Source organism: Acanthisitta chloris, unplaced genomic scaffold (assembly GCF_000695815.1).
Source record: "Acanthisitta chloris isolate BGI_N310 unplaced genomic scaffold, ASM69581v1 scaffold18508, whole genome shotgun sequence".
Lineage (NCBI taxonomy): Eukaryota > Metazoa > Chordata > Aves > Passeriformes > Acanthisittidae > Acanthisitta > Acanthisitta chloris.
The window spans coordinates 168,358-185,434 of NW_008685615.1; the positions used below are offsets into that span (position 1 = coordinate 168,358).

General features: G+C 42.2%; 1 protein-coding gene across 1 annotated transcript in view; it reads right to left on the reverse strand.

Moving 5' to 3' along the window:
* The window catches only part of DIS3L2 (DIS3 like 3'-5' exoribonuclease 2), a 169,870-nt gene extending 153,087 nt beyond the window's left edge, over nt 1-16,783 (reverse strand). The window contains 4 exon segments of the mRNA XM_009079844.1: nt 6,641-6,742; nt 10,874-10,927; nt 16,288-16,430; nt 16,717-16,783. Coding sequence (XP_009078092.1) covers nt 6,641-6,742; nt 10,874-10,927; nt 16,288-16,430; nt 16,717-16,783 — 366 coding nt within the window.
* Between the last annotated feature and the right edge of the window lie 294 nt (nt 16,784-17,077).

Below are 17,077 nucleotides of genomic sequence, written 5' to 3' on the forward strand. Positions count from 1 at the left end.
CTAAGTGAGTTTAATGTGCATGACATTCCAAAAACCAATCCCATCACAACAACAGGTATCCTGACTCTTAGAAGGTGCAGGCTCCAAATACTCATGTGATATCACCAAATAAGTCTCCAAACTGGCAAAAACCAAACAGTTCTAAGAAATACTAATTCCACAGGAACCAAGAACTAAGAAAAGTCCAAAATGATAGTGGTTATATAAGAGATTGGATTAAGAATAATCTACTGTGATGTGTGCATATTTACAGAAGACTTGGAAGAACAGAGTTTAAAACAATCACTTGAAGAAAAGCTAGTTGTTAAAGGAAACAATTTGCTGTACTAGATTATATTTATGCGACCAAGAAAAAAAGAAGTGAGTAGGAGCAGAGATCAGGTATTAAATGTTGGCTTGACTCCTCTTCTAAACTAAGATCAGATGCCCCAAGAGCACTTCCTTCCCTGCAAGACCAAATCCTTTCAGCAATACACACTGAAACTTACCAGTACCTTGCACAGCCTGAGGTCACCCCCCATCACAAGGGGCTTATCTCCATTATTCCACTGGGGATATAATAACTGACCATGTGTAATGAATGATTATTTAACTGACTGTTCACCTAAGAGTAACGTTTTTATCTTATGCTGTGTCTGTGCAGCCAAACCACAGCTGCAATGTGACTGTGCTGGGAGGACAGGACGCAGGCAGTCAATAAAAGAAGTTTGCCTTCCTACCTAATTAAATAATTTGCCTTTTAATGTCACTCTTACCCAGCACAAGAGGAGGAATAAAGATGACACTGAATTGTTCAAAAACTCTGTACTGTACCTTTCTTGTGATTTTGTGATTTGAGATCCTCATTTTGGCTTTACCATCAGAGAGACAGAGGCAGGTATTGGCAGGAAAGGCCCTTCTCAGGAAGGGAAGTTGCTTGCAACATCCAAAGAGCTGGTATTTCTGCCTCCTTGTTTTATACATGCAGAGGGAAGTGAGGGCTGAATGCAGCACTGGGTCACAGCAATCTCACACAACCCAGATCATTACAGCAATTATATCATTATACACCATAAAAAGCCTGCCAGGGCTTGCTATTAAAAGTCACTGTGTTAAGATGTTGGTTGATTCACTTCAACTGATATTTGATTAACAAAATGTGGTAACAACATCTGCAAGAGCAGCAAACGTAATGCCATATAGGTCTTGATGAGCAATACTTCCTATTTTCTCAGCTTTTTGCTATCAAACTATTGCATTGCTACTCCATACCTAGTCAGTTTGGAGCTAAGCAAAGCCTGGGAAGAGCCATGCCAGCAAACAGCAAAGGCCCATCAGGCCCAGCAGTGTGGAACAACATGTGGCCATCCAAAGAATGGCACAATTAGAAAGTAAGCATGTAATGAGGCTTTTCCAGATTCCACCAATTTGTGGTTTGGGGATTTGCCAAGATGGGGAGGGCTATGTATGCACATGTCTGTGACCATCAACTTACAGCCCTCGCTGTAAAGCCTACAGCAAAACAAATGTAAAAAGCAAAACAACTACCCTTCCTCCCAAAAGCATCCATCAACCTTTCAGATTTGCTAGAGCTCTGCTTTTCTGGACATCTTCCTAGCTGGCTTCTCAGGCTTCCCACTTTACTCCTGAATATCATGAATTACACTTGAACGTTTTTAGCATGCCAGAACACTTACTATTTCAATAATGACTTCTCCAGAACTTTTTTTTTATTATTATGAATGTAATGTTTCCAAACAACATTCTTGATTGTTAGACTCAAACAGGATTGCTGTGATAACCCTCTAAGAACCCCATCTCCTCCTGAGTTACTGTTGTCTTTACATTAGCTGTGAGATTTTGAGAAGAAACTGACTCTCAGAAGAATTTGGTTGAAATGAAGTATTATTCAGCAGGGCAAACCCAAAGCTAGCATCCCCTCTGGACAACTAATGCTTCATAGGTTTTCACCAACAGTTGGAGGCAGTGACTTGCCAGGATATGCAGCTCTGTTCAAACTATACATAGTGATATTTGTGATGATTGCTTGAATCAAACTCTTCCTCTTTTGCAATTGTTTGTAATTGTGCCAACAACAGTCACAGCTGGGGAAGGTGAATTGTACTTCAGAAAGTGTTTAAATATTTATCTCTGATGTACGGCTCAGAAGAGGCCTCAAAGATCTCCTGCTGCACTCTGTTGTATCTAACACCTTGGTGTTGAACAGAACATGTGCTTTCATGAGCTATATAGAATTACTATCACTTTTGGACACTTGGTGACTAAAATGCAGAACCCATTATCCTATTATTATCCAGCAACATACACTGTACACAAATGAACAGTTCTACAGACTTGGCCTTGGAGACCTTCTGACAAGACCTAAAGAACTGGAAATTGTGCAAAGAAGCACTTTAAGCTGAGAAGGAAATGATTCATGAAACAACAACAACAACAGATACCACTTGCAGACACTGATTTGCACTGATTTCTGAGAAACTGGCAGGTTCATCTGCCATTATTTTATCCACATTTACAGTACATCTATGCAGAACTAGAGATCTCCCAGGCATAATGCAGCAAGCAATAGGGAGTTGGACCCCAAAATTCATTTTGGGAAGTTCTGGTCAGCACAAAATGGGTCCTATTTTCAGACTAAGACTCTAAAATCTCAGCCATAGCATGCAATGCGTGAGACGGTTGTCATGAAAAACATTCCACGTTATAAACTACTACTCTAAAAGCACCAGAGATTGGGCCAGGAATCCAAGCCCCAAGTGATATCAAATGACTTATTATGTTATTTCCTTCCACCAAAGAAATTACATCTTGCAAGAAAAACCAAAACAGATACCTGAAATTAAACAAATTCTGTCTGGCAATTAAGCAGACTGCAAAAGAGCAAAAAGAGGCTGTGAGGAAAGATGGGTTAGGTTTATCCTCTATACTGACACCTTGCTTCCCTCCTTGATGAGCCTGAGAAATACTGCTGTAATCATCATATCAACATTTTCTTTGCCTTCCAGTAATTATGCCACTGTATAATTGAAGCTTCTGAAATTGATGCAAGCACAACTCCATAAAATATAATAAAAACCCATGGGTGGATGTTAAAGCAGTGAAAATCAGTCAAGAGATAAAGCACCATTTTTCTTCTTTATCAGAACAATTGACAAGGACTGAGGTAAATCCTCTGTCACTGGCTATCTTTTATCATGATGTTCTTCCAGAAGATAACGGCACAGACTCAGGGAAACCCTTCAGCTTGAAGTAATGAGACAGCCTAGCTAACTGCAACGATACTCTGACTTCATTTGCTAAGAGTAGGTTAAGTACCTGGAAAAACAGCCTAAGTCAAATACCTTACTTTGCAAAAGCTAAATATTTGAAAGTTACCATAGCACCTCAATATTCCCAAGATGTAACACAAGAGGACAGGAGAGGAACTTCTGAAACACAGTCTCCAACTGCGCTCACCGCAACGCGGGCCACTGACCCTGGCACGAGGCCGATGGGCACCTTCTTCAGGAAAGCAAGATAACAAATTTCAGGGACAAAATATCTCTCCTTCAAGTCAGTGGTGCCACACTGAAATTGTTGGCTCTTGATCAGAACTACTAGTAAGCACAGAAATATGAACTGACAAACTGATCATCACAGAACAGCAAGCAGCTCTCCCTGCGGATGTATGAACAAACAGAGCTCTAAGACCAGACAGAATAAGCACAGGGAGGACCACAGTAGCTCATCCAAGCAATTGATGCACATGCTGGGAAGGACATGATGTTGAGAAATCCAAGCCTGATAAATTTCCCACCATTGAGCCAAGAAATGGAGGGCTGGAAGAAGAAAACCTCTCAAGGAGGTATTACATAAAGCATAACCACACATCCAGAGTGTTTCACCACCCCCTGACATTTCATTATGGCATTTATACCTGTGTGTAAGGTATCACCATTTCAGGCTCAGAAGAACACAGTATACCCCTGAAGTAACTGCTCTCCAGCAGGTGCTTTTTTACTTACAGCCACTTGACAGGACAGGGCAGCTCCTAATCTTTTCAACAATTCAAGCAAACACACAGATTTCCCTATCCAAAATCCATAGCTTGTTACTGGCCACAGGAAATCCCTCTTCCTCCCATTTACACACATAAATTGAACTAAGGTGCCAGCTAAGTCCTGCCATTACTGGGGCACAGCATTACACTGTGACTGGAGGAAAAGGTCCATGATGGGAAACATCTGCACTAGCGAGGACAAAGTGCCCAGAGCACCCGAAGGCCATCCAGGATGCTTGAAACTCAGAAGGCACAGACTCACCATGCTGCTGAGACAGAAACCTTATCTTGTACAAGACACTGGTTCACCAGCAAAAACCCATCTGAGCTCTCAGTAGAGCACAGGGTAATGTGTTTGGAATAGTGAACCATAAAAATAATTAGCACACATATCTCAGTCGTAACAAACCAATATGTACAGAGCCTGTAAAGTCTCCTCTGAGAGCATCACTTGTACCATGTGTCTGACTTATATTTTTCAAAGAAATAACTGAAGCTCTTCAGCTTGTTCCAAAGGCCCAATGGGAAGGAGAAAACCCTCAAGACACCTATGTGGCAGCTTTGCAGCAGTATGAGACTAAACAAATGGAAAAACCTAAAATAGGTTGCGACAGTTTATCATTAATCAGTATGAATTACTTGGCAGAATGCAGTATCTTTCAGTGCAACTTAGTGGCACCTTTCCCAAAGAACTAATACAAACATGAACGCATAGCTAGAGATCTGGGGAGCAGGGGAAAAGGGATGTCATCGCTGATTGAGTTGCTGATGGCAAGAAACAAAAAAATGAGACTACACAGGGCAGCACCTGTGTGGCTGAAAAACATGACTGGCATGTTCCAGCTACTTCATTTGGCAAGGTTAAATTCACCACAGAAGAATCATAATCATATTACAAAACACTCAAGTCTTCTGAATTGCCTCCTTGCAGCCAGATACCAATTCTCCACCCGTTCTATTTACTCCAGCATTTTCCCAGGATAGGAAGAATATTCTCAAGTCTTCCTCTCGTATCCATAAAAGACCTTTACTGTTGAACATGTGAAGGTATGAAGATACAAGAGAGAGAGAAAGAAGCGTTATCTTTGTTTAGAGGCAGATATAAAAGGAAAACTGCAGACAAAGCTTCCAGCTCAGGCAACCTCTATCAAGCCTACAAAGAAGCCTTTGTGCTGGCAGGTCCTGGCAAAGGATCTAAGCATCCAAACTATTCCATTTTTCCAGCTATATGAAATAGTTTAATACAAAAGATAATTTACATGTATGGATTTGGTGATTGAAACATATAGTAATCAACACAGTTTTACTGAACTCTGATTTGGACTCTTGAATAGCTATGAAAGAAATTTCACTTTGACCCTCAAAACTGGTTCTCAGAGGTTACACAGATAGAAACAGACCTCTTACATTTGTATCTGAATATACCTGTAGTATCTTAGATCCCACTTATGACTGTCTTTTGTATAAGGTAGCTTTGCATTTACGTGCGTCAATAAACACTCAGGTCATTTACTCAATTTATGCATACTTGAAAGGAAAAGACAAGTTGTAGTATGTTTCAAACCATCATTTCCATTGTTATTAGATTTAAACAGAGAAGGTGGAAGGTTCAGCAAATGAGCAGACTGAAGACTATGCATTTGCAAGCCTAAAAGCATAATTTCAAACAAAGGTACAGAAGGCAGCTAGTCTGAATAAAAAGCACCAGGCCAAAGTAGTTCAGATCAGTCCCCATCCTGCTGGAATCACCCTTGCTTTTGTCCAAAAGATATAATCTTTAAATTCTCAAGAAAAATTCTAAAACCATGTTTTGAAAACAATTTGTGGTAGTTCTGTCATGCTTACATGTGAAAACCCATGTTAAAATTGCTAACTGTAGTTACATCTCCCAGCAAGTTGAGAAAAGGAGTAAGAACTTGCCTTGCACAGAAGTGTTAAAAGATAAACCTGCAAACAAGATAAAATTATCCAGATGTTTGAAAGGCCTTTGAGTTTGATCAGTGAAAGAAAAAACAAACGCAGACAGAGAGATCTCAGTGAAATTCTCAGACATGAAAATGAAAAGCAATTGTCCCACATTTGCATTGCTCCAGTCATTTCACACATATTTCATTCATGTAAAAAAGGGTATTACCACAAAATCTGGAGCTGTGACAAGATAAGCTTTCCATGGAGTGAGGACCCACAAATTAGAGAGAGTTAATCATTACCAAAGCTTTGTGAACAACACTTGTCAAACACATGAGAAATTGCAAACACCTACACAGCACTATCCAACACCACAGCATGGAGACAGCTAAATAACAGAGATTTAAAGTCACCTCTGACAACTGTGCTTTGAACCACCCTCATCATCAGACTTCCCCATGCGGTGATAAAGGCCATTCCATGCAAAGAGTGAGGTTTCAACACTTCAGGTATCACTTCTTCCAAATGTTGTAATGGATCAATATTTTAATTCACAGCAGCATAAACCGCCATTTAGCTAATCTGATTTGCAGGAAATTCCCTATCCTCTGTCTCAGGCCCTAAAAGTTTAGCAATGAAAATAGTAATAAGCTCTTTCTGTCAAATCAAAGAAAACAAATATACTGAACTGACCTTCCATTGATCCTTGGGAAGCAGCTTCACTACCACGATGTCACCATTCAGGGCTCTGTTGCGAGCAACCACTCCGTCAATAAAGATATCACGAGTCCCATCCTAGTCAAAGAGGAAGAAAAGTAAGTGCCAGACCAAAACATATTAAATTACAGTTGTTCTGAGGTTTAAAACACTGCCATCAAAAAAGACACACCCTGGTGGGACAAACATCCTGCAGTCAAGCACAGGAATGAAATGGATTCACCCTATGCCCTTCAACATAAAATATCTTTCAGCAAATAAGCACTTTTGTATGGAGACGCCAGTACAGTAGTTCCATGCTATTTACTCAAGACAGAGCCAAGCCCTCAAGATGTGCAGTCTGCAAGCTCTGCTCAGTTCCTCTACTGCTACTCTTGTAACGGGTCGAGAGTTTTCTGCAGCCGCAGCTCCACACGTTACTTTGTCACCTCAATCACTCAGAGCCAGTGTTCAGATCATGTGTACAAGACAGACTGTGCAAAGTGCTCCATGCAGAGCTCCTGCTGCTTTCCTGGTGAGGTGGGAGAAGAGGGACACACAGCTACTGGATCAGCAGGTCACTCTGTGAAGGTGCTCTGGAGAGAGGCTGGGATGCAGTCTCTTGTTTTTTTAATGAGTTAACACCATATATTCTGCATTTGGCACTACTAATGTCAGCAGATATTCCAAATAATGATGACAACAGATGCCAACTGCAAGCCAGGAGATCTTTTACTGTAACAGACATGTTAGGACACATTCTCTCCATACTCTGGGTTAACATCCTTGCACAAGAGCCTCTACTAATTGCATGCACTATGATTATCCACCCCAGACATGTTTGGCATTTGGTTAACCTAGATTTAGTTTAGAGTATTTTCTTGATGGGGTGAATAAAGTTTCCTGAAGATGCCAACACAAAGATTTTGGTTTTAAAAGGATTGCCAGTTTTGTCCTGTTTTTTTGGTAAGTATTGACAGTGCTTTTGCTGCTTTCATTTCTATTTTCCCATAATTCAGTGTATGAAAAATCCCATGTGTCCATTTACAGTACCATGAACATGACAAACAATGTGAGCACTTAGTATCAACATGAGCAGTTTTTCTAAAGAGAGTTATCTCTGCATAGTTTTGAGGTACAAAAAAAGAGTATGAGTTTCTTCAGACTAGTACTTCATTATCCTTCAATGAAATAAACAGCCTCATGAGAATTAAAATCTTAATCACAACTTTAGCTGCTTCTCAGATACACTCTTGAGTCTCATATGGGTGAGTAAATCCAATCAGAACTACCAGTATGCTCAGTCTCCAAGAAAAACTTCTTTTATAACCTGAAAACATGAAGCCCTAATATCACAGAAGTATCTTACTCTGCTTAGACACCAAAACAATAAAAGGAAGAACCCCGCCATGATGTGAAACTGAGGCCGTTCTCCAAGAGACCAAATTACTCTTAGAAAGAAAAGCAGCAGCAGCTCAACAGCTGTGTGAAAGCTGCCTCCCATGACAAGATGCAGAAAAATTGCAAAGCCTCTTGGACCAACATAATTCAAATTGGAAACTGTTCCTTTTCAAAAAGCCAGATTTTTTACACATGGTCTTACTCCCTATGTTCTCTCCACCCTCTTCCTTCTGCCCCAATTCTTTACCTAAATCCACCACATACATAAAAATAAACAGGTCAAAATCACATTAAAGGGAAAATGCCAGGTTTGGGATTTGGGTTTATTTTTTGTCCACTTGTACTTGCTCTGTGCTGCAGGACACAGGCTGGCACTCATAATAGTGTGTTTGTTTTACCCTCTTTTTCCTTCTCTCCTGTGTCCAAGAAAACACATGACAGACCTTTTCTGTCACTCCCTGTAAAGGTGCCTAATGTGTCACACTACCTAGTTCAAGCTGCATCTCCATACTCTGCAAGTGTCTTGTCTTTAACTGCAGCCAGTCACTCTCATTCCAAGCAACATATGTATGCACACTCTTACATATGTGTGTACACACCTATGTTACAGCAGTTAATTTCAACATCTGCAACAAAGCTGTAATCAGGAAACTGCCATCAGTTTTGGTTTTGCTTCCAAAAAGAAACATCACCATCTCTTGAGCTACAGGCTCACGATTGTTGGGCGAACTTATACACTTCCAAGAACATTTGTATACCCCACTTCTTCCTCTGCACAGCTGGCACTTCAGATTACTAATGCAATTAGAATGGCACCGAATGACAACAGAACACAATCACTTGCAAAGTCTCAGCTGCCCCTGGGGTGCATATACTGTACTAGCCACAATGGCTTCAAGCCTTCTGCAGCCCCCTCTGGGGAGCATGGGGCTTCCACTGCTCTGTGGCCACCTGTGAATATCACTGGCAGTGCTCCCTATCCCCCTCTAACAAGAGGGAAATTTGCAGTACTTCCATCTGCTCTGGAAGTGTCTCCCACAAGCACAGCACAGCTACAGTCACTCAGTCACTCACGCTCAGCAGTACCATCCTTCACATTGACAATGTCAGCACTTCAAACCACACTACCCTGTGCAGGGAAGACATGAGATGTTGCGACAGAGATTGAAATGCTTGGGTCTGTTCTCTGGGTAGCTTCCAAGAGAAAAGCCCTGGGCCTTCCCCTCAACTCTTCATGAAACAATGAGACAAGCAGACAAAGCACATTTGCAGCAAGAAACACACTGGGACTTCTGGTGTCAGAAGGTGAACAGCTGTTGCAACTGAATGCCATGAAGCCATGGCCAAGGCATAGCTGAAGAGAAAGGGGTACAGTGCCCTAGTCAACAGCAGGAGAGAAAGGGTGATTTTTCACAGCTGCAGCTCTTGCAGCATCTGGCAATGATAGGAAGTCCTGCAGAACTCCAAGGCTGCAAACTCTCTATTATGGTAAATAATGTTATGAAAAGGATAAGCTTTCCAGAGCATCTGTCTTAAAGGACTGTGCCTACACTAGCTAGTCACCTTCACATGGTGTTGATTCTGCTGGTTCTGGTATTCAGCTTCAGAAAGGGCAGAGAAGTAGAAAGATAGCTGAGATAACCACCTCTCCTAACCCTCCTTAATGTATGTATTCCTGCACACAGAACAGGCACGAGGCAACAGCTGTACACTAGGGGTGATTAGGGGTGAAGTCTCACATCCAATTAACTTGTGTGAGTAGCTGGATTTCTCTTTCAACCTTTCCTTTTGTAATTTCAGAGAATATGTTTAACAGCTTACACTCAGCATACCTACAAGGTCACCTGTAAAGGCAGGATCACAGTTCCTTTCACTTACACACACAGCACTGCTCTACTGGTGTACCAGAGAGCTGCTCTGGACTTCCTCCTCTAGTTAATCTTAGCCTACTTTGTGCACACCAACCTTTCCCAGTCCCTGTAATTCCAGCCTTCTCTAACAAAGTGGGCTCCAAAACATTATCCCAAATCAACAACGTGAACTGACAATGCTGTGAATTTCAAGGCTTTCAATGCAAGCCCCAAAACAATAGCACTGTCAGTAGCAGGGACAACAACAGAGTCAGTGTTTCCCTATCTCGGGGCAGGCTCTGCCTTCTCTCCCCCACACCAGCAAAACATTTCAGTACAAAACTCTCTCATTGACAGTAACATTTTGACCAAGTCAGCTCCAGAAAGAAGCTTTGGCTGTGCCAGCTGTGAGGTCACCTTCCCGCCTGGAAGGCCCTGAAATTGCAAGAGTCCTTCTTTTCTGTCAAAATAAGGAAAGAAGAGAGAAGAGGTGCAAGCCAGTCCCATGTGACAGAAGCACATCCCAAGCCAACCAAGATACAGCCCGTGCCAAAGCGGGCACATGAAAAGGAATCACGCATATTATTTCTGGAATGACTTTTCAAATTAGCTCATGCAGCAGATCGAAAAAGGAGAGCATATTTGTTTAGGGAAGATTAACTTAAATCGGTGGAAAATCTATAAAACCTCTGCAGCCATAAACCAAGGGTTTCTGATTACGCTATCTGGTGGTCCTCAAACCTGCCTTCAGCTGGCCTCTGTGGGACCCAGCAGTATCCCCGATTTCAGCACAAGCAAAGAATTTCTTTGAGGTAGGAAAATCAGGATTTGTTTGGGAATATTTGATATAAAAGAAAATCCAGATTGTGTTCATTTATTCCAACTCATTCACCTCCGAGTGACCTTCTGTGCACAGCATAACTCCTATCTTAATGCACCTTTACTTATGAACTTTAAAGCATTATAAAATTACACTTACTGGAGATGGAATGAAGGCTTCATGGTACTTCTTAGGATTTATTCTCAAGGGTCCCTTAAAAAAAAGAAAAGAAGGAGAAAGATTATGCCTGAATCTTATTAATTTTATATAACACCAGTTAAATTAGAGAGCTGTGGGTAATATATCTACTGTGAAACACGAGAGATACATCTAAATTTCCATTATACATTTCAAGTCTTGACAACTTAGCATCCAGGCAATTTCAAGCCAAAAGGCAGTTTCATGATAGGCTTAAGCTGATCTACTGCAGTCTGTCATCGAAGAGATGTGGAATCATTAGTTGTTGCTGCTACTGGGTGATCTGAGGAGCCAAGCCCTCCTCCTCTCTTCAGACATGTTCTGTGCAGCACCCACTAACTTCGTTAACAAATGGACAATAGAAACAATTTGGTTTGCTCTGTCCTGAAAAAGGAGAATGTTGGTTTTGCTTATTTTGGAGGACACAACGAAAGGTGAAAAGCTGAGCCTTCATGGCAGCAGGTATCAGTCTTATGGGGCTCTGGCTTTTTAGGCTGTTCCTGCAAACAGACAGCAGCAGTAACCTCTGTGGCAATAAAGAACACTTCCAAAGAAGAATCACAAGGATTTTCCAAAAACAAACATTCAAAGTCCACAGGATTAAATTCTGTTTAAACACGTTGAAAGTCAAACTATCTTAAATGCATTTGAAATTCCATGGTCTATCTATTTCTGCTTTGTTATCTGCCAACTCAAAGCCCAAGTCACCTGCAACAAATTCATATCACCCCTCCAAAGTAAACCAACCAGTTTTGCTGCTTGCACTCAGGTCCATCCAAGAAAAAGGTAGAGCCAAACAAGGCCACACAGACTACACAACAGTGCCATTCACATCCCAAAGAGGCTCCTGGGAATTGGGATTCAGGTGACTGTAGTTAAAACTGACAGCATTTGGTTCTTATGGGACTACAACTAGGTATCTGCCTTCCAACAGGCTTCTGCTTTGGGCTGAAACTTCAGAAATTTCTCCACTTGTGTATTTGAAGTAATGTTGGCCAATTTATTATACGAACAGATTCCATCTGTTTGCACTTCTGTGTTAAGCAATCATAGGAACATCTCACAGGAATTGCTTCCTTAAAAATTTACTGCAGCAAATAATTTTTTTATGTATTCTGGGAACCACTCAGACAATAGGAAAATAGAGCTGATTACATGCAGAGGTTTTGCTGCCTTGAAGAAGACTTTGCAGAAGGTTTTCCACTGTACTTATTTGCTTAAGTCTGGAAATACCAGCAGCATATATTCTATGCTCTTTAGGCATTATTTGAATATTTTGCTGTGACATTTTATTTTATGCCTTACATAACTAGCACTAACAAGCACACCAGCCCCATGGCAGGCACAACCCAGGACAACAGCACACAAACAAAGATGACCCACTGGGAGCATCCCTGGGACTACTTTATGCTTAGGCAAAGTGAGAGCTGACTCACTGTCATCAGCCTCTATTAGCACTGGTACCCACTGATGCAAAACTCTCAGTGGTTGTCTTTCTCCCCTCATTTCCCAGAATCAGTCATCAAAAACAATACACAGTTAGTAAAGGAAGCTGCTGCGGAGAGAAAGGAAAAAATGGAAAGGGATGGTTGCTCTGCTTGACAACGAGTCAAAGAGTTCCCATACCCACGTCTACCCACCAGCACAAAGCAGATGAGGGGATATCCTGTGTTCCTCTGCAGAATCCCCTTGAATAGTTTGGGGCAGCTGTCAATCAGTCAGGTGCAAATGCCCATCATGCGCGTGAAAAATCAGGGTTTGTGTCCGTGGCCCCGAAGGCGCCAGCGCGGCGACGTGCACATGGCTGCCCAACTCCAGCAAACACACAGAGGAGCACAGTGTTACCACGTTCATTGTGCAGGGTGTTTGCCTACATTTTATATGCACTACCTAATTTTGATCAGCATTCGAATTCTTACGTCAAGTAGCATTAAAATACTTCAGCTCTTTCCTTTAAGCAAGGAACTCCCAAAATTTATCTTAGAAAGCAGATGGGCCCTATTATCTGTGCCTATGAAAATCCTATTTACAATGTTGTACATTTCACGCTGTGATATCATATCTGGAACTGGTCACTCTCCCCACCATCTGCAATGAACAACTGTTCTCATATGTGTATTAGGGGGTGAGGATCTGGCTGCAGAGTCTCATGATGTCACAGTAATGTTGTATTATTTTACAATAGCTTGCAAATAATAGCTGCTATATTTATCAGTGTTTTTCTGTCAGTAGGGCCTTTGTTTTGAAAGGGAATAAAATGGGCTGCAGGAAGGTTTCTAAAACACTTTCTGATGATTCAAATCAGCTTCACATGTACTTGCCAAAAAGGTTTCTAACCTTATTGAGCTTCCCCAGCAAGATATGAAAGGGTCACCATTTCTCAAGCTGCTCTGCTAGAACCAGGGCAAGCAATACTCAGACTAAACTTCAAGCATCCCAAACCAAGCAGTTTACAACACTTATGGTAACACATATGCCTAGATTTGTTTCTATGTATGAAATACCAAAAAAGGCCAGGGTTCAGAAGCAGCTGCATGAAAATCAGGGAGACCCCACAAAACACCCACAAAAGAACAGCTTTCCAAGGAAAAACACCCTCTTTACAGCAAAGCAGGCTCTGCATCTGTGCACTGCGCACCCTCGCTCCGCCTGAGCCCAGCAGCCCTGCAGGGAGGGGCTGCAAGACGCTGGAGGCGTGGAGCAGACATGAGTTTCTGGCTGATGCTTCACAGGATGATTATGGTCCTTTGGGTCAATGTCCTTTAATACACAACCCAATTTCATCTGTTGTGTATAACCATCATCATGCGCTCACATAACTACGCAGAACTTATTCCATCTTGTTTGTTTTCAGACCAGCTGATGTGATTCCAACCAACCTGATACGTTTCGTGTTTGTTCCCTGCGGTTTTAAGGGCAGGGAAGTGGGAACTCTATGCACTCAAGCACCTGAGCTCAGATCCCCTTTCTTGTGGAGGGACACCTCTGCACACACCACATGATTAAACAAACCCAGGAGTCAGCAGGGTACACTTCTCTGAGCTACTTATCAAAACCTGAGTTAGGTCAGATCCAGTACCATGAGCCATTAAGACCAATATTATTGACAGACCTCAGTGCCCATAAAGATAACCTTCTGCTCTTCCTGATCCAGGACTGCTTAGTCTTGATGGCACTTGTGTTACATCCTACCAACTTCCACAGCCGCCAGTCGTTTCCATGGGTTGGAACCCATGGAACATTGCATTGCCAGGGTCCAGCAACATCCTCAGACTTCATGGTAGACTCTTTTCCCTCCAACAGATCTCTCGAATTCTCACACAAATATATGCAGATCCAGTGTTTCCAGGATGCTCCAGGGAACAACCGATGCTCAGAGGGTCATGCTTCTGCCCGGGAGCACTCAAGTTTCCTTAGGACCAGCAGATTCAGACCAATAGGTTTGTTCTCCCCTTCCACAGGCTCATGTGGAGCCTTTCTGCAGGTTACCATGCCAGACCAATGCCCTGCTTTGGGGGATTAACACAGCAGGTATTTATTCACTGTGTCTCTTGCCATTGTACAGAACAACACTGAACATTTGTCCGTTCACTAAAGTTGCTTTCAGGATCTCACCTATTCTGGTTAAGGCTGCAATTATGAATGGTCTTGATGACCATGGAGATGGTCATGGATGGATGGATGGATGACAGCCTGGGGAAGAGAAGGCTGCATGGAGACCTCATAGCAACCTTCCAATATCTGAAGTGGCCTACAAGGAAGCTGCAGAGGGACTCTTTGTTAGGAACTGCAGTGATAGGACAAGGACTAATGAGTATAAATTGAAAGAGAGGAAAGTTAGGTTAGAAATTAAGAAGCTTTTTAATGTGAGGGTGGTAAGACACTGGCACAGGTTGCCCAGGGAGCTTGTGGATGCCCAACCGTGGCAGTGTTCAAGGCCAAGTTCAATGGGCCCTTGAGCAACCTGGTCTAGTGCGAGGTAATCCTGCCCATGGCAGGGGGCGTTGGGACTAGATGATCTATAAGGTGCATTACAACCCCTTTACATACTGTGATACTATGAAATCATAAGGATGAATGAGCCAAAGATCAAAAACACTGAACTGGGATGCCTATGATCTGACACTCAGCTCTGAAGGATTAAATTCAGCTTTTACAGCCTTAACTGTTTCCCTGAGATGTGGAACTGAAGGAAAGGAAAACAGATCCAGCCTAAAAAAAAAGAATGTAAGACTTCCAGTTACACAGCACATGACCTGGAGTAGACACTACACATTTACAAGAATTAGGGATTCTTTTGCCAGAGATCATGCAATCACAGGTCCTTTGGGACTCAGCATTCCAGTGGGATTCTCAGGTAGTAGTCATAGTCTGATGTGCTTCATCTGCAGCTGCACTTGACCTCATAGGCAGTCTACCCATGCAGCACTCAACGCTATCAGTGAAGTCCTCATCACACCTCTAGAGATTATGCCATTATATGATTATACAAGAATCACTATGCAATTATAACAAGAAATCAGACAAAAATCGAGGCGATGTCATTTGCAACTTCAATGTATCAATGAGAGTAACTATCACAACCTCACCAGCATTACACTAATAAAATGGCAATGCACCAGTGTGTGTTTGGGTTAACAATGCCTCAACATGGCTGTCACATCCTCACTGACTTCCACCTGCCTTTTTTTCCAGTCAGTCTAATCTCACTGGGATGCCAGGTGTGTCCTGAAGAACATTACACCATGCTGAGGACTGTACTACGAGGGTGGTTCGAGGACACTACCCTCTTTTCCATCTCAGCCCTGCCTGCCTTTGTGCAAATCTCCTTCTGAGGTTCAGCTATCCACACAAACAGCAGGTCCACCCCCACATTCTTCAGAAAAGAATTGTTGCCTAATGATGGTTGCAGTTTTGCTGCTCCAAACGGAAGCACAAACATCTTTGTGAGAAATTTCAGCAAGAAGTATCTTGCTAAGGGCATTTGTTTTTACTTACAGTGACACAGAGGCTGCCAGAAACTGCTCTTGTTTTGAGCAAGTAAAAGGAAAAGGAGCATTACAAAAGGAGCATTTGTAAAAGGAAGTGTCTCCCCAGTAACGACCATCATGGCCAGGAAACCATCCAACCAGAATCCTGCAATTCATCACTTGTGTGGATCGAGAATTTTACAGAACATGCAATCAACACAGAAACTTTCACCTTTACTTCAGGTGAATGTAAAAGATTTCACCCCACTTCTAGAACCTCTTGAGAAAGGGAAAACACAAGTGGTATCACCAATTCCCTGTCATCAACTGCCATTGATTTCCAACAATTGCCTATGATTTCCACAACCTTATCACAAGAGCATGAACACTGTATGTTTCAGGCACCTGAATTAGCTCTCCCCTTTTCAGTCCAGCTGAAACATCTTCTTTTGACATGTAGGCTTCAAATATACTCTTCTTTCTCCCTCGTGTGGGTTTATTTAGATTCTTTCTGTCACCTGATGCTGGGACAGCAGCATAGGATCCTCCTGCAAACAAAAATTCATAAGTGTTACCTTGCCCACCAGACTTGTCTGTATATCTTAACAGCAGTTGTACAGAGACTTTATATTCAAAATGGCACTTGTGAGAACAGTTTGCCTAGAATTACTGGCACCTGACTCTAGAGCACCAAAAGGCCTGGAATAATCATATTTTACAAATAATCAACAGTCTTTTACAGCTCATTTTAAAGTCAATAGCATTCATCCCAGCCCATCTCTTAATAGTGCTGAGCACAGGCTTCAAGGCAGCTTATTCCTGAAGCGTGTACACACTCTGCTTTAATACCTCTGGGAGTTCCCAGTTGTCTAGGATTTATTCTGCTGTCTGAATTGTTCATTGTGTCTGTCTGCGATTCAGAGAGTTGCCTCTTCCTGTCGAAGTTCTGAGGAGTTCTTGCAGATTCAGAGTTGTTTCTGGTCCTTGCAAACCCTCTCTTTTCTGCACCTGAAATCAAATACAGATTTCAAACAACAGGGGAGGGAAGAGGAACCCCAGTGCCAGGCTGTGGTCCTGGTGACACTCATGGTCTCTAGTACTCCAGTACAAGTCACAACCGTGAGTCATACCCTTTATCCAAGAGAAACAATGTCTTCATTAGTTCATTTGTAGTCTGTTGGCTCTTTGGGCCTCG